Source organism: Astyanax mexicanus, chromosome 4, assembly GCF_023375975.1.
Source record: "Astyanax mexicanus isolate ESR-SI-001 chromosome 4, AstMex3_surface, whole genome shotgun sequence".
Classification (NCBI taxonomy): domain Eukaryota; kingdom Metazoa; phylum Chordata; class Actinopteri; order Characiformes; family Acestrorhamphidae; genus Astyanax; species Astyanax mexicanus.
Genome location: NC_064411.1, coordinates 48,857,664 through 48,871,531, shown reverse-complemented (window position 1 = coordinate 48,871,531; position 13,868 = coordinate 48,857,664). Strand labels below are relative to the sequence as shown.

The 13,868-nt window shown below is 36.0% G+C and overlaps 1 protein-coding gene across 1 annotated transcript; it reads left to right on the top strand.

Moving 5' to 3' along the window:
* The first annotated feature begins 2,674 nt into the window (after positions 1 to 2,674).
* gpx4b (glutathione peroxidase 4b) lies at positions 2,675 to 11,992 on the top strand. The gene is made up of 7 exons (XM_007287802.4): positions 2,675 to 2,796; positions 5,844 to 5,938; positions 7,556 to 7,700; positions 9,308 to 9,459; positions 10,433 to 10,457; positions 10,543 to 10,602; positions 11,639 to 11,992. Exons 1-7 carry the CDS (start codon positions 2,731 to 2,733, stop codon positions 11,669 to 11,671), a joined length of 576 nt encoding a protein of 191 aa, XP_007287864.2. The 5' UTR covers positions 2,675 to 2,730; the 3' UTR covers positions 11,672 to 11,992.
* Positions 11,993 to 13,868: the final 1,876 nt, after the last annotated feature.

Here is a 13,868-nt window from a genome sequence, read left to right as displayed (position 1 = left end):
ACTCTGGTCCATTGATTTCCAAATGAAATGCAAATTGTACTGATGGTCAGTGATGGTTTGGAGAGACATGTCGTCTGCTGGTGTTGATCCACTGTGTTTTATTATCAAGTCCAAAGTCATGCTTTCCTTTGCTAACAACTTTTGTGGAGATGCGGATTTCATTTTCCAACAGCATTTGGCACACTGCCCACACTGCCGAAAGTACCAACTGGTCTTGTATAATAATATATAGACCGTTTCAGAGGAATATTCATGAGCGCAGGAAGTGACGTAGCTGTTCCTAGGACACTTCCGTTTTGCGGTAAACACTGTTCAAAACAGTGGATGTAATTTAATTTAAACCTTGCCATACACTCTGTTCCACAGCCACAAGAACTGCTGCAACATGACTGCAAACTAAATAAATAAATAAATGTTAAAATAAATAAATAAATATATAAATAAATGCACATATAAATGAATAAATAAATAAATAAATAAATTAAAACATGCATAAATAATTGTATAGGTTAATAAATACATTTCTTATTTATATATTTATTTATTTATTTATTCATTTATACGTGCATTTATTTATTTCAACATTTATTTATTTATACATTTATTTATTTCAACATTCATGTATTTATTCATTTACTTATTTTAACATTTCCACATTTATTTATTGGTTTATTTCCACATTTCCACATATTTATTCATTTACCTATACCATACCTGTCAAGTCTCCCGTTTTGGCCGGGAAACTACCGTATTTTACTCCTCTTTCCCGCCGTCCTCCCGTATTAGTATTTTCCCGTAAATTTCCCGTATTATACTAAATAAAAAAATATATAGGCCACAGGCGACAATGCACTGACCGCTGTGTCTCTTAACCAATCGTGGTGCCGGTTCAAGGAGAAAGTCCCGCCTTTCAGGAGAAACAGCCAATCAGCTAGCTGGTTTTGCGGAGCGCAGTTTAGTATGCGGGAAGCCCCGCCCCTCCCCTCGCTGTGAGTTCAGGCAGCTAGTCGGAGCAGCTGTCGTTAAAACTAATCTGGATATACGGAGATTTTTCTAAAAGAAAGGTAATTAACCATGTAAACTATGATGAGATTGTTTCTGATAGCTGGTTAAAAAAGACTCTTCTCTGAATCAAAACATAAATTAAACCCACTGTGTGTTTAATAAAATACAGCTTGTGACTCAGTTAGCTTAACTTTAGAATTAGCTAGATAGATATTCAGGGTTTGAGAAAAATCTATATATATATATATATATATATATATATATATATATATATATATATAATGCCCTGCCCTGATGTGCCTGATCAGCCAATAACTATCATTTCCAAACTCTATTAGTTCAGGGCTAGTTTTAGGGTTTGTTAGAATTTGTTTAAATCTCAAGTATTGTGGTAATGTATTATAATGTAATGTAATGTATTATTTAGAAGGGGTAGAAGAGATGGTTGAGCTGGAGAGAGAGAAAATGTGGAGAGGGCTGAAATTAACTGAACTGATCAGGAGTGGACTGAACGATAGAAAGAAGTATTAATGAAAGATTATTAATTGTGTAGGCCCCTTAGGACTATTATTTACTTATGGAATATATCTGATCCATGTCCTTTTTGTAAATTTGTGCACCCTTCAATTTCAATTTAAAATCTATTAAATAAAATATATATATATATATATAAAAAAATAAATCGTCGAAGGAACAGACATGCGCAGTAGCTTTGTTATTGTTTTCCTCATTGAAACGGTCTATATATATTTTTTTTAAGAAACTGGTTTTTGAGTTATCATTGGCTGTTTTCTTCAAATACATAAAATTACTTAAAATAATTTATGCTTATGTGATTTTGTACTTTGCCCCCTTTAAAGAGATACCCCTCGCTGCAGAACCACAAGTCCAGGGGGTGGGGCTGGATCTGATCCAAGGGGTGGAGCCTGACCTCCTGACCACCCATATCTTCTTTTCATTGGTTTTAAGTCATCGCATTTCAATTCGTCGTTAAACTTAACACGTGTCGCTTACGTTTCCCGACCAGGACTTATTTTATCTTATCAAATAAATCCTGGAACCCAACCTTAAGACTTTTACCGTTTATAGATCAAAATGTTATTTGCTACGTAGCACATTTAAATCACACAATACAGATTTAAAAGAAGGAACATGTCTGTGATTACAAACATAATAAAATGCTGTACATTTCCTATATAAATATTAACTATTTCATTTTTTATCTTTAATAAAAAGGGCCTAAAGACAAAATAAAAAATAAATAATTAAAATAAAGGATGCCAATGAGTGTCTTATCTACCAGCTACCATGTTCATTTATTATTACAGATATTAATACACAATCAAAACGGCGAACAGAAGCAATCAGATTTTCAATTAAGTAAAATCACCCAACGAAACTAATTAATAGTATTAGCAAAATGAAAATGTGTCTATTATGAACTTACTTTCACGTTCGTGATTGTTTACTTGACTCCGAAAGGCGAGTGAGTAAAACCGGATGGGGAAGAGTCCGATCTGCTTCAGACCAATGAAAACACGACGTAGGAAGAGTTGGATCAGATCCAGCCCCACCCCCTGGACTTGTGGTTCTGCAGCGAGGGGTACTTGCCTTTAAAAGGAGGAGGTTATGGGTGGGCGGGGTTTCTGGGTTGTGTTATCAGAAATGATTGGCTTTTTAAGGAGTGAGGGGGCGTGGCTCCGCAGGTTGCTTGATCCGATCAAAATGCAGTTAGTCCGTCAGGCGCTGCTTCTGGGGCTGCTGGGTGGAAAAGGCTTCAGCAGAGCCATGGTAAGATCCGCGCTGCTGCTCTTCTGCTCCTGTAGCTGTTTATTACTGTATTACTGTGTATTTAACAACGGACGGGGACTGTGGTGATGACCTTGTGTGTGTGGTGTTTATTTTTAGAGCGCTTCCGCAGCTGCGCAGGTGTTTCTGTCAGGATAGCTTAGCTTAACTGGCTACGGTGGGAACGAGCATTGGCGTTAGCTTAGCAATTAGCTTAGCATTAGCTTTAGCTGGGTTTGGCCAGCAGAACTCACCTGGGACAGGACTGGCTGTGTTTTTGTAGCTAGCTAATGCTAATTGTATCTTTTTTTAGTGGTTATTATTCATATTTATAGGCTATATTGTATGTTTAATCTTGCGTTAGTTAGCTTAGCATTAAATATTGCTAGTTGTTTAGCTAAGCTGAATGTGTTAATATGTAACGGTAACGTTAGTAGCTTAGCTAACTAACCTAGTTAGCCTACTAACTGTCAGATTTTTATCTACTTTACTTTCCAAACATGTGGCCAATCCTTTTATCTAGCCTCATACAGTATATATAATTTAAAAATGCAGATTATTTTAGCTAGCTTGCTAGTTAAGATTACCATACTGGGCGTTTTCTGATGTAACGTTAATGACTAGTCAGGGAATAAAGGATCGCTGAGACATCAGGTTTCAAGATCAATGTGTGTTCATTAGAGATGTAACGGTACACAAAAATCACGGTTCGGTTTTCACCAGGAGTAAAGGCATAAAGTTATCCAAAAGCAGTGTGATTAAAAACCGGGGTTATTTCTCGAAACATTGATTTCTTTATGAGCATGAACTTGTTTTCTTTGCATTGTTTGAGGTCTGAGAGCTCTGCATCTTTTTTGTTATTTTAGCCATATCTCATTTTCTGCAAATAAATGCTCGAAATGACTATTTCTGTTTGGAATTTGGGAGAAATGTTTTCTGTAGTTCATAGAATAAAACAACAATGTTCATGAATGTGTTTTTCTCATGTCCTCTAAAAAAAAAAAAGAGGACCGAATTACATACTGTTTTTCGCTGAACTCCGTGGTCCCTCGGTTAATTTTAGTCCCATCTGTATGCAAATCTATGAGTTTCGTCACCTCGAGTTTAATAAAATAGCTATTTGTCCACTGCCACACACTGTAATTACACTTTGGGCACGTGTTTTCACAGAGATCCACATGAACACAACAACGTGTGGAAATGGAGGAGCTACTGAACGTGATGTCATGTGACTCACTGATCCTCCTTTCAAAAACTCACTGGTCCTCTGTCCTCACTGTTTTTTTCAATTGCAGTCCTGATGCAAGAGTTTTATCACTGAGTAGAAGTGTGAAATATTTTTTACAGACGTCCCCCTGAGAAACTAACCCCCCAGAAAGGGCTTTAGTCTGTGTCTCCAAAAGTGCCCAAACACAACAGATTACATATTTAATCACTAATTATTCACTAACTAATATTAGTACTTTTCATGTTTTAACAACATCTAGACATTTAAATGCCTTTTAAATTTCACGTTCAGCTGTTTCTATCGTTTTTAGAGGTGGAGGACATGGCAGAAAAAATCATTAGTTGTAGCCCTATTATAAAATACAAAATTACATACTAAATAAATTTGTGCAATAACCCAACAAACATGCAATATCGGGTAAACATTTTAACCATGTATTTCAGTGTGTGTGATAGAAAAACAGGTTCACTATCTGAAAGTCTGGCCTGGACCTCTGTTAATGTCATTTGAACATCTGTAATAGACGTTTAAAAGACGTGCAAAAAAGACATAAAAACTTTAATTATGTATTCTCTGTGGACGACTTTCGAACGTTAAAACATATATTAAAATGTTAGGGTTTCCTGCAACACTTTGTAGTAATGGCCGCTGCCTGGACAAGAAATGTCCCCCTGCTTTAGCAGTGTTCTCCCCGTATCATGCTGAGGCCGAATAGTGGCATCCATTGGTAAAATATGTTACTGTGCCACCGAGAAGATGCTAATTATCCAGTATGAAATGGTCAATAACAATCCCCGCCAAGGTCAACCAACAAGAAACAGTGGTTCACCATCACCGCCACTACCCACTCACGTCAACACAGCCTTCAGCTTGATTAACCAGTTTTCTGAGGGAATCCTTGGATGTCAACATAATGTCTTCAATTTGTCTTTGCTCAGTGGAAACAGGAGCGTTATAATTTATTTAATTTCAGCTATATTTAGCTTTTTTTTACTCTCCCAAAGAAAGGGGGGAATAGCTCTGGTAGTAGGTGGGGATAGCTGGCTTAGTCTCAACTTTAGTAATATTATTGCGAAACTCAAATACACCATATTTTGTGTTATGCTTTCCTTTGTATTTTATAAATGTTTGAAATGCATATTATTTATTTCAATATATCAGCCTTTTGTACAAATAAAAAAGTCAATACAAAACTGTATTTCTGTGTATAAGGTGTGCAATATGATATGGCTATTTCTATATTTTGTAGAAACGTGTTTTCAATATAGCAGTATTTACAATATATTGCACAGCACTACTGTGTTTCTCATAAAAACAAAATAGAAAAATATAATTTAGAGACGTGAAGTGTTCCTTTCATTTCATAAAACAAATAAACGCTGTGAAAAGTTCTGATTTGTTGTTCTGTGGTTGTATTTAAATGTGTTTTTGGTCAATTTGCATGGTGTAGCATGACCCTGCTCTTTAGGACTGTGCTCAGCAGCAGCAGCAGTGTGTTGACTGTGTAAGCTAAAGGATTACAGTGAAATCTGTTTAGCTTTTACCGTAAAGGCTCTGTAAACCCCTCACAACCAACCGCATTAAATCTTCTTTACTGCTGCTGAGCGTTATCAGCAGATCTCATCTCACCAGGAATGTTAAATATAGAACGTGCCCTGTTCAGCTTTTACACCTAAAAACTAGAGTCATGGTTAAAGCTGTATCATGGCCAAGTCGTGCCTTGTTAGGATTTTTGTCATTGTTTTGGTCTTTGTGGTGGCATTATTTAACTCTAACACTGATTGTGGTCTTGTTCGGATTTCCTTTCTCTTCCTCATTGCAGTGTGCCCAGGCCAATGACTGGAAGAGCGCCAAGTCTATTTATGAGTTCTCTGCCAAAGACATAGATGGAAATGAGGTGTCTTTGGAGAAATACAGGTAAGAACATGATTTATGTTGGTTCTCTGTGCCTTGTTGTATTAAACATAATTAGTGAGTTTTATTCTTAAGATATCCCTTTTAAAGATAAGTGTGTTGCAGAAAAAATGCCTTCTGATTTATATAAGGGCTTTCTTAAGGGAAATCATTATAAACCTTTAAATTTTTTCCTAAATATTGAATCTCCTATAAGTATGCACTTAAGTGTTGCATAAAATAATTAAAAAATGTATTCCCTTAGAATTGTTTGAGGTACATAAGACCTTACCATAAAAAAAACACAAACAGAATATTGAGTTTTTTAGATGAATTAGCTCAACAGCCTACACTTATTAATTTATAGAGGAATTATTTGCCACAATTGTTAAATTCACAACTTCAGAAACGGTAATAAACTGAAATAGGTTGCTGTACTGTGTTTTGTTTTGGTTTGGGCAGTTGCTTTTTTTTTATAAGACGGAGAGATAACAGAGTTAAAGGGAAGAGTTGGGAAAGTGGAGGGTTGCGAAAACTAGTCATGACTCATAAGAGAAGTCCAGAGAATTTATACAATGTTAGGTTAAAAAATTCAGGCATGTTCCTCCTGTCAAACTTTTGTTATTTCACAACAACACTAAAAATAATTTGTTGAGTCTGAAAAGTGGTTAAATCTAGCGACAAAAGCACCAAGTTAACAACACTGGCTCTCAAACAGAGGTGTCAAGTGAACGTTATTTTAATTGATGAGTCGTCGATGAGTTTACTGCAGTAAATCTCTTACCCTTTCCTCTTAGTTAAGGAACTTTATGCAATACACATGTGATTCTAAGTGGTTACAATATTCCCTTTTCATTTAGAGTTAAGGGCAAACCCTAAGGTGTTTTATGCAATCAGCTAGAGCTGGACGATTCATTGATTTTATCAATTAATTCGAATTTACAGTTAAGGACTGTGTTTTTATGAAAATCGATTGTCTCTGAGTTTTCATTTTCACCACCGACGCTCCCCTGAGCTTAGCCCCGCCCCTCTCTCCCGTGCGCAGCCCCGCCCCTCTCTCCCCCCTTCCTGCGCTGATTTATGTAATTTACGTAAAAACAAAGTTATTTTGAGATGTGACTGCCTATTTAAAAAGCAACAGAAGTTGTTCATTTGTTGGAGTCCATTTGTATCATTTCTAACATACTCACTTTTTTCTCTCTCACAATGTTAATCCTTTACAGATTTAAAAAACATATATTATGCAAATTAGGCGTGACGTCATTTAGTGACTTCTATCGACTTTTAGGAGATTTTAGTAGGGGAAAAAAATCGATTTAAATCGAAAATCGGATTTAAAAAATCGAATATTGTACATATTGTAATAACATATATATATATAAAAAAAAACTTCATGCCTGTCACATCATACTCAACCAAGAAACTGTCAAACGATATTGTACATGCTGCAGAATACTATTCACTGTACACCATTTCAGTCGGGGTTCTCCTTTTTATAGGCAGTGAATGGAAATGTTCAGTGCTGAAAGTGGGTTGATTAGTTATTGGTTGCAATTATCTACTGTAATTAGAACACTGAAGCATTAATAAGAGTATTGATATTGGAATTACACTAATTACACTTCACTCGTTTCTCTGCAGGGGCTTCGTCTGCATCATCACAAACGTCGCCTCTAAATGAGGAAAGACTCCTGTAAACTACACTCAGTTTGCGGCCATGCACGCCACGTACGCTGAGAAAGGTTTACGCATCCTGGGCTTCCCCTGCAACCAGTTTGGAAAGCAGGTACGGTATAAACGTAGTGGGCTAAATGTGGACCTTTTCTACATAAGGTAAATTCTTGTATAGTTCTGTGCGTCATTTTGGGCCAGTTTTAGCTGCTGGAAGTTTTAAACCACGTTGATTTGTCTGTACAAATCAAACAAATAAAAAAATATTTAAATTTAGAGACGTTTTTAGGCAAATATTTACACAGATTACGTTAAATGGGCTAAATCCTGTTTAGGTAATATTAAGCCATATCCCATTTTCCCTTTTGTCCCCCTACCCTTTGTTTATGAGTGTAAATCTGTTCCAAGGAAAAGGGGTGAAATCCTTCTCCTTAGAATTGAAAAAAGCACCCGATACAGAAATATAGCAATGTAGAGCTGAAGTTCAGCAACCTATCTGCTGGTTATCTACTTAATCTACTTATCTACTTCATAAAGGGGGTAGGTGGTGCAGCAGTTCATTCTTATTATAGTCTATTCCATAATTCCTCTGTAATGCGGAGCTGAAATTAGCTTTTCATTTATTATTATTTTTTTGTTCCACCTTAAATGCTGCAGCCTCTGCCATTTCTTGCGCTATTTAAGGTAGAATGGGGAAGTTAGTTAGCTAGCTAGATACTTAGATAATCTACTAGATAAATCTACATTTTTGTATGCTTGTTATGAAGAAAATGGCCATAAAACAACAAAGTACACTTTAAACTATGGTAATGTAGTGGTTATCATATTTTTTGACAAGGCAAATACTTAAATTTGTGGCTTTTGCCACTTTCCAACATTCTAGACTTTCCAGTGATTCTCATATCCCACTTTTTTAAGTGTGAATTTGAAAAATCTCTCTGTTTGAAGGGCCATATAGCCCTAACACTTTCTTCTCCCCCTCTAGCCGAACAATAATTGTGACACCCTACCTTTAATCTAGCATTTCTGGTTTTAAACTAGCTTTGTTCCACTAAATATTTTTTATGTAGATCTAAATGGAAACAAACCTGAAGAAAGCTAAATTGGCTTTCCCTACATAGATTTCCAGTAAAAAAAAAAATCTCTTAAAACTTGTACAGTATAAATTGGCTAAAGGAAATATCTTAAATTTGGACCCTAAATCCAGTTTCCAGTCTAATATTTTAGTAGTTGTGATATTAAATGGGCAGTTAATTATGTTAACAGTTCTCTCAACTTCGAGCAAGACCAAATCCATTACTGGAATTAGATACAAGGTCTAGGTTTGAAGACAACTGGCCCGCACAGGATCTGTTTACTACAAGCACATGACGTTGGTCTACACCTACCACTGTAATTAGGTTCAGAGGTCAGAGTGAGTTAGAAAACAGATCATAATCTCTTCTAGCTGTAGCCTTTATTCCACTGGTGGACTATTAAAGTAGTTAAGCACAACATCTAGTAAACATGATGCAGTCACACCCATAACAGCACTAAAAACCTGTTTATCAGAGAGTGGTGCTCTACCCACATATACATAAATAGCAATCACTGTGGTTCATTCCCAGACTTCTGCTAAAAATACAGCTACATTTCCTAATAGGAGCCAAAGCACCTTTCCAATCAGAAAGACGAGCTGTTTCATGATTGAACTGAACTCATTGTGTTCTTATCTTCCTGCAGGAGCCTGGGACAGAAGCTGAGATTAAGGAGTTTGCGAAAGGCTACAACGCAGAGTTTGACCTCTTCAGTAAGATCGATGTGAATGGGGATAATGCCCATCCTCTGTGGAAGTGGTTAAAGGATCAGCCAAAGGGAAGAGGCACTCTTGGAAAGTAAGTTGTGTGTGTGATTTTCTCTGTAGTCCAGCTAGGGGTGCTTTCACGCTCGTTTTATTTGGTCTGAACCAAAAAAGCTGGTATCAGAGGTGCTGCAAACTACAATCTGGACCAAAGGACCAAAATTTGCACTTTTTCTTTTAGATGTCTCTGGTTTTCAGACCTCTTGCACAATGTTTTCGTAGGCAGTTGTTATCAGTTAAACAATAGAAGAAGAAAAAGAACTGGTGTTTTGCCGAAAATATACTCCCCTGCGAGTGCATGTGGATTTGCATCATGCAGCAGTATGAGTACAACAGATTATGCTGGTGATATCTGTAGCTACTGTAACTGTAGGTTGACCCTTATTTAATACAAAAATAAAAGTAATCTGTTGCCACCTCCATCTCGCCACTGTGGTGCTTACTCATAAGAAGCTTGTACCCGTATTTCTGTAAAGCTGCATATCAGACAAGTTTGCTGGCCAATTAAGCATAATGATACTGTAGTTATTAAACTACATTGTACTTTAGGCAGTGTGGGCAGGTGCTAAATCCTGCTGGAAAATTAAATCTCCATAAAGCTTGTTAACAGAAGGAAGCATACAGGGCTGTAAAATGTCCTGAAAAACACAGATATACTATATATGTCTAATATATATATAGTAATTATATATATATAATCATAAACATATTAAAAGAAACAATAGGTTGAAATAGATCACTCTAAGGGTAATGAATCTATATAATGTACAAGTTTCACTTGTATTGTATTGATTTACTTGTATTGATTTACTGAAATAAATTAACTTTTTGATAATATTCTTATTCATGGAGATCTACCTGTATGCCACTTAAATGTGTTCAAGGATACTCTTTTCTACCATTGGTTTTATCTTATCTTTCAAATGTTCTAAAATTAAATACATGGTGTCTCATGTTTCTTCTTTTCTCTTTCATTCTTTCTTTCTTATTCCAACAACCTTTCTCAGCAACATCAAATGGAATTTTACCAAGGTAACTATTATATCTCTCTAATTACTGTCTTAACATAATTCCAGCATCTGAACAGTGTGATTAAATGTGTTGTGTTTTGTAATAGTTTCTCATCAACAAAGAAGGACAGGTTGTGAAGCGGTACGGACCAATGGATGATCCAAGTGTAAGTATGCAGTTATCTGCACAAATCTCCAAGTCTCCAGTTATATGTAGGGGTGGGCGGACCTGATGGTATGTATTGGTATCTGTCTTATACTGTCCTACTGGCCAAAATCACTGGATTGTATATTTTTAAAGTAAAAAGTATAATAAAATAGGATTTATTAGCCTAACCATCACATAAATGCTCTGACCCAAGCCTGAATGTATATAAGCTTACATGACAGTATTCTAGGCTTCATAAATCATACCTGCATACCGTAGATTCTCTCAATATTCCAAAAATTACATTTTCCTCCCAAAAAATAATTGTTTGCAATAAAGGGGTTGATGTAGGTACCTGTTACTCTTCATAGATGCATGGTTATTTAGGTAGCAGTGTTAAAGTGCATTCAAACAAATGTAATGATATTTTACAAATTAATATAAATGTATTAATATCTGTATCGGCAGATACTCAAGGTACCAGTTTCAGTAATTAACTTAAAACAAAAAAGAAGTGGAATTGTGCCAGCCCTAATTAAATGCACATACTCTATTAACATTAAAGGTGCTTCAAATGGCGCTTTGAGTGATTGGAAAGAAGAACCTCTATTGGTTACTTAAAGAAACCTATTTGTAATAGAAATATGTCAGTGTAAAATAAAGTATTAGAATATTTAAAATTTCTCAGTACATCAGTAATGTAATGTCTGTCTTTGTGTAATCTATAGCACCACTTAAAAAAAAGTTTCATTACTGCATTATTACCATAGTTGGCATCAGTTTCATAGACCTTTAAAATAGATCTCTGTGGGACTCCACAAGATATGCTAAACCAAGCAGTTTCAAAAACATTTACAAAAGTTTGTACATTTGGATTAATTGCCTGGGGTGAACCTGTAGTTTAAATGATTAAATTCTCTTGCTTTATATATTCATTTATTCATTCACAGTTGTATACCTTACTCTAAACAACCCTTTTGCCACTTTTTATTACCATATTATGTTCTCCAACCGGTTGTGTTGCTAATTCTGTCCTACTTTTCCTTCATACACAGGTTGTTGAAAAGGATCTGCCAAATTACCTGTAGTAGCCACACTGTAGAGACCATCCATCCGTCCTTGTTCTCTCACTGTCTTACTGACCCCCTCCGCGCTGCTGTGGCCAACTGTGTATATGCAGGATTTTTCCCAGAATAATGACGGCCTTTCCCTAAACCTGACCCCAGGTAGGAAGGGCCTGATGACCCTAGGCGTGCATTCCTTCCCCTGGGAGGAGCCTGCAGTACCCAGTGATCCCAGCAGAGCGCAGGCTTATAATGTTCACAGTGCTACACTAGCTGCTGATGTTCATAATTATATACAGTTCAATGTTCAATTTTTATTAGCAATAATAAATGATTTAAGTGAAATTGGGACTTGGTGTGCTTGATGTGTTTGAAAGAAGAAATGTTGGTTATCTATAGTTTATCATTTTTCAGATGACTTTTTGTGCTTCTACTTCTTACATTTTCACACAATTTTACACAATTCATTTCAGCTTGTTTTTATTCCGGCTTCTCATCGTTCAATAAAACCACAATCCAGATAAATCTCTCCATCCAGATATAGTGAATCTGATTGTGATTGGATGTAGAGAAATATAAACATTTACAGATATTCTGACCCCCCCCCCCCCCCCACACACACACACACACACACACACACACACACTCCAGCAAGAACATAGCAGACATATGTAGTCTAGTATGAAGATGATCCGTGCAGAGACTCAAGTGAACTCTAAAATACATTTATTTTTTTCTATAGCCAGCATTAGCTGCATTCCAGTGTTTTGGGGGAAATAACTAAAGACTGAAGTAAACAATAGCCATAATCCACGTATAATATCATCAAAACCCAGAAACTACTAATCTAAGGTTTTTAACCGTCCTGTTATATTCATTAGTCAGGAACAGCAATGCTGTTTCCGGGTCATTTTGAACTGGTGCGTTTTTAATTACCTAAAAGATATCTAAAACCAAAAGAAATCCTTCCAAGGAGTGTAAATATTTTTTTCTAACCATATTGCTAATTATTTTATCAATATTTAGTGCAATGGTGTTCCTTACTGTTAACAGGTTGAGGTTCAATTAGGATAATTCACTGTTCAAACTTTTTTAATGTTTCACTACTTTAATGCTTTTAAAAGACCAACATATAAAACAATAGTTTTACTTAACATTGAAACATAGCATTGCAATTTTGTTTTAGTTTAGTTTTTGCAGGTGGTGGTTGGTTGCAAATATGTGAGACGAACCATTTTCCAAGTTTCATACTAAAAAAAATACTTTTCACTATTTTTCCTAGATCTTCAAACTTTAAAACGGGTCAAATTGACGATTTTGATGATAAATGCAATTCATTTTAGATCAATTCATCACATAGGATGGAATTCATGGAATTAATTGAATTTTTAATACCTTAAAACTGAATGATAGAATTCATACATACATCATGCCAGATTATAAGACGCATTGTCGATTTTTGGGAAAATGAAAGGATTTTAAGTTTGCTTTATAGTCTGAAAAATACAGTAATTTTATTTTATTTTTTTTTTTTAAACAAACTAAATTCAGCAACAGCCCAATGCCCCCTATTACAAGTGTGTTTGAAGCCTGTGTGTATTTGCTGTTCTTTGCTGAGCACAGTGAAGAAAAAGTATTGATGTTCGTGACTCTGTACATGTCAGGCAGAGAGAGATTAGTGTGTAAAACTGCTGAAGTCTTGCTTTAAGGGTATTCATGTAATGTAATGTGACTGAGGCTGCACACTGCAGTTTCACACTCGGTCTCTGAGCTGCAGTGTTGAGCTTCCTTTAAACGCACTGCAGTATTTTGCACAGGGCCGCCGCTCTGCATACGCAGACAACGCAGCCAGCGTTAGGCCTCAACCATTTTGCAGTTGCAGGGAGCCAAATTGACTGAGAATGAAATGTGTTGAAATTATGACATTATTAAATTTAAAACCCAATGTGAATTATTTATGATACGCTCATCTTTTTTGTCTTTAAACATTGCATGGGGCACCTACTCTACTACTTAAAAGCGGCACGTTATTATTTTTGTGCATAATATAATGCCCCCACCCCTATTGCCTGAAATGGCACGGCTCGGTTTGCTCTGTTGGTTGTTGCCAGATGTGACATTTTCCAGTCAAATAAATAATCAAAAAATGCATGGAGGCGCTAAATCTTGCGCATGTTTAACCATTTTTAAAGTGTATGTGGCCATTCTATACAAAAAACTT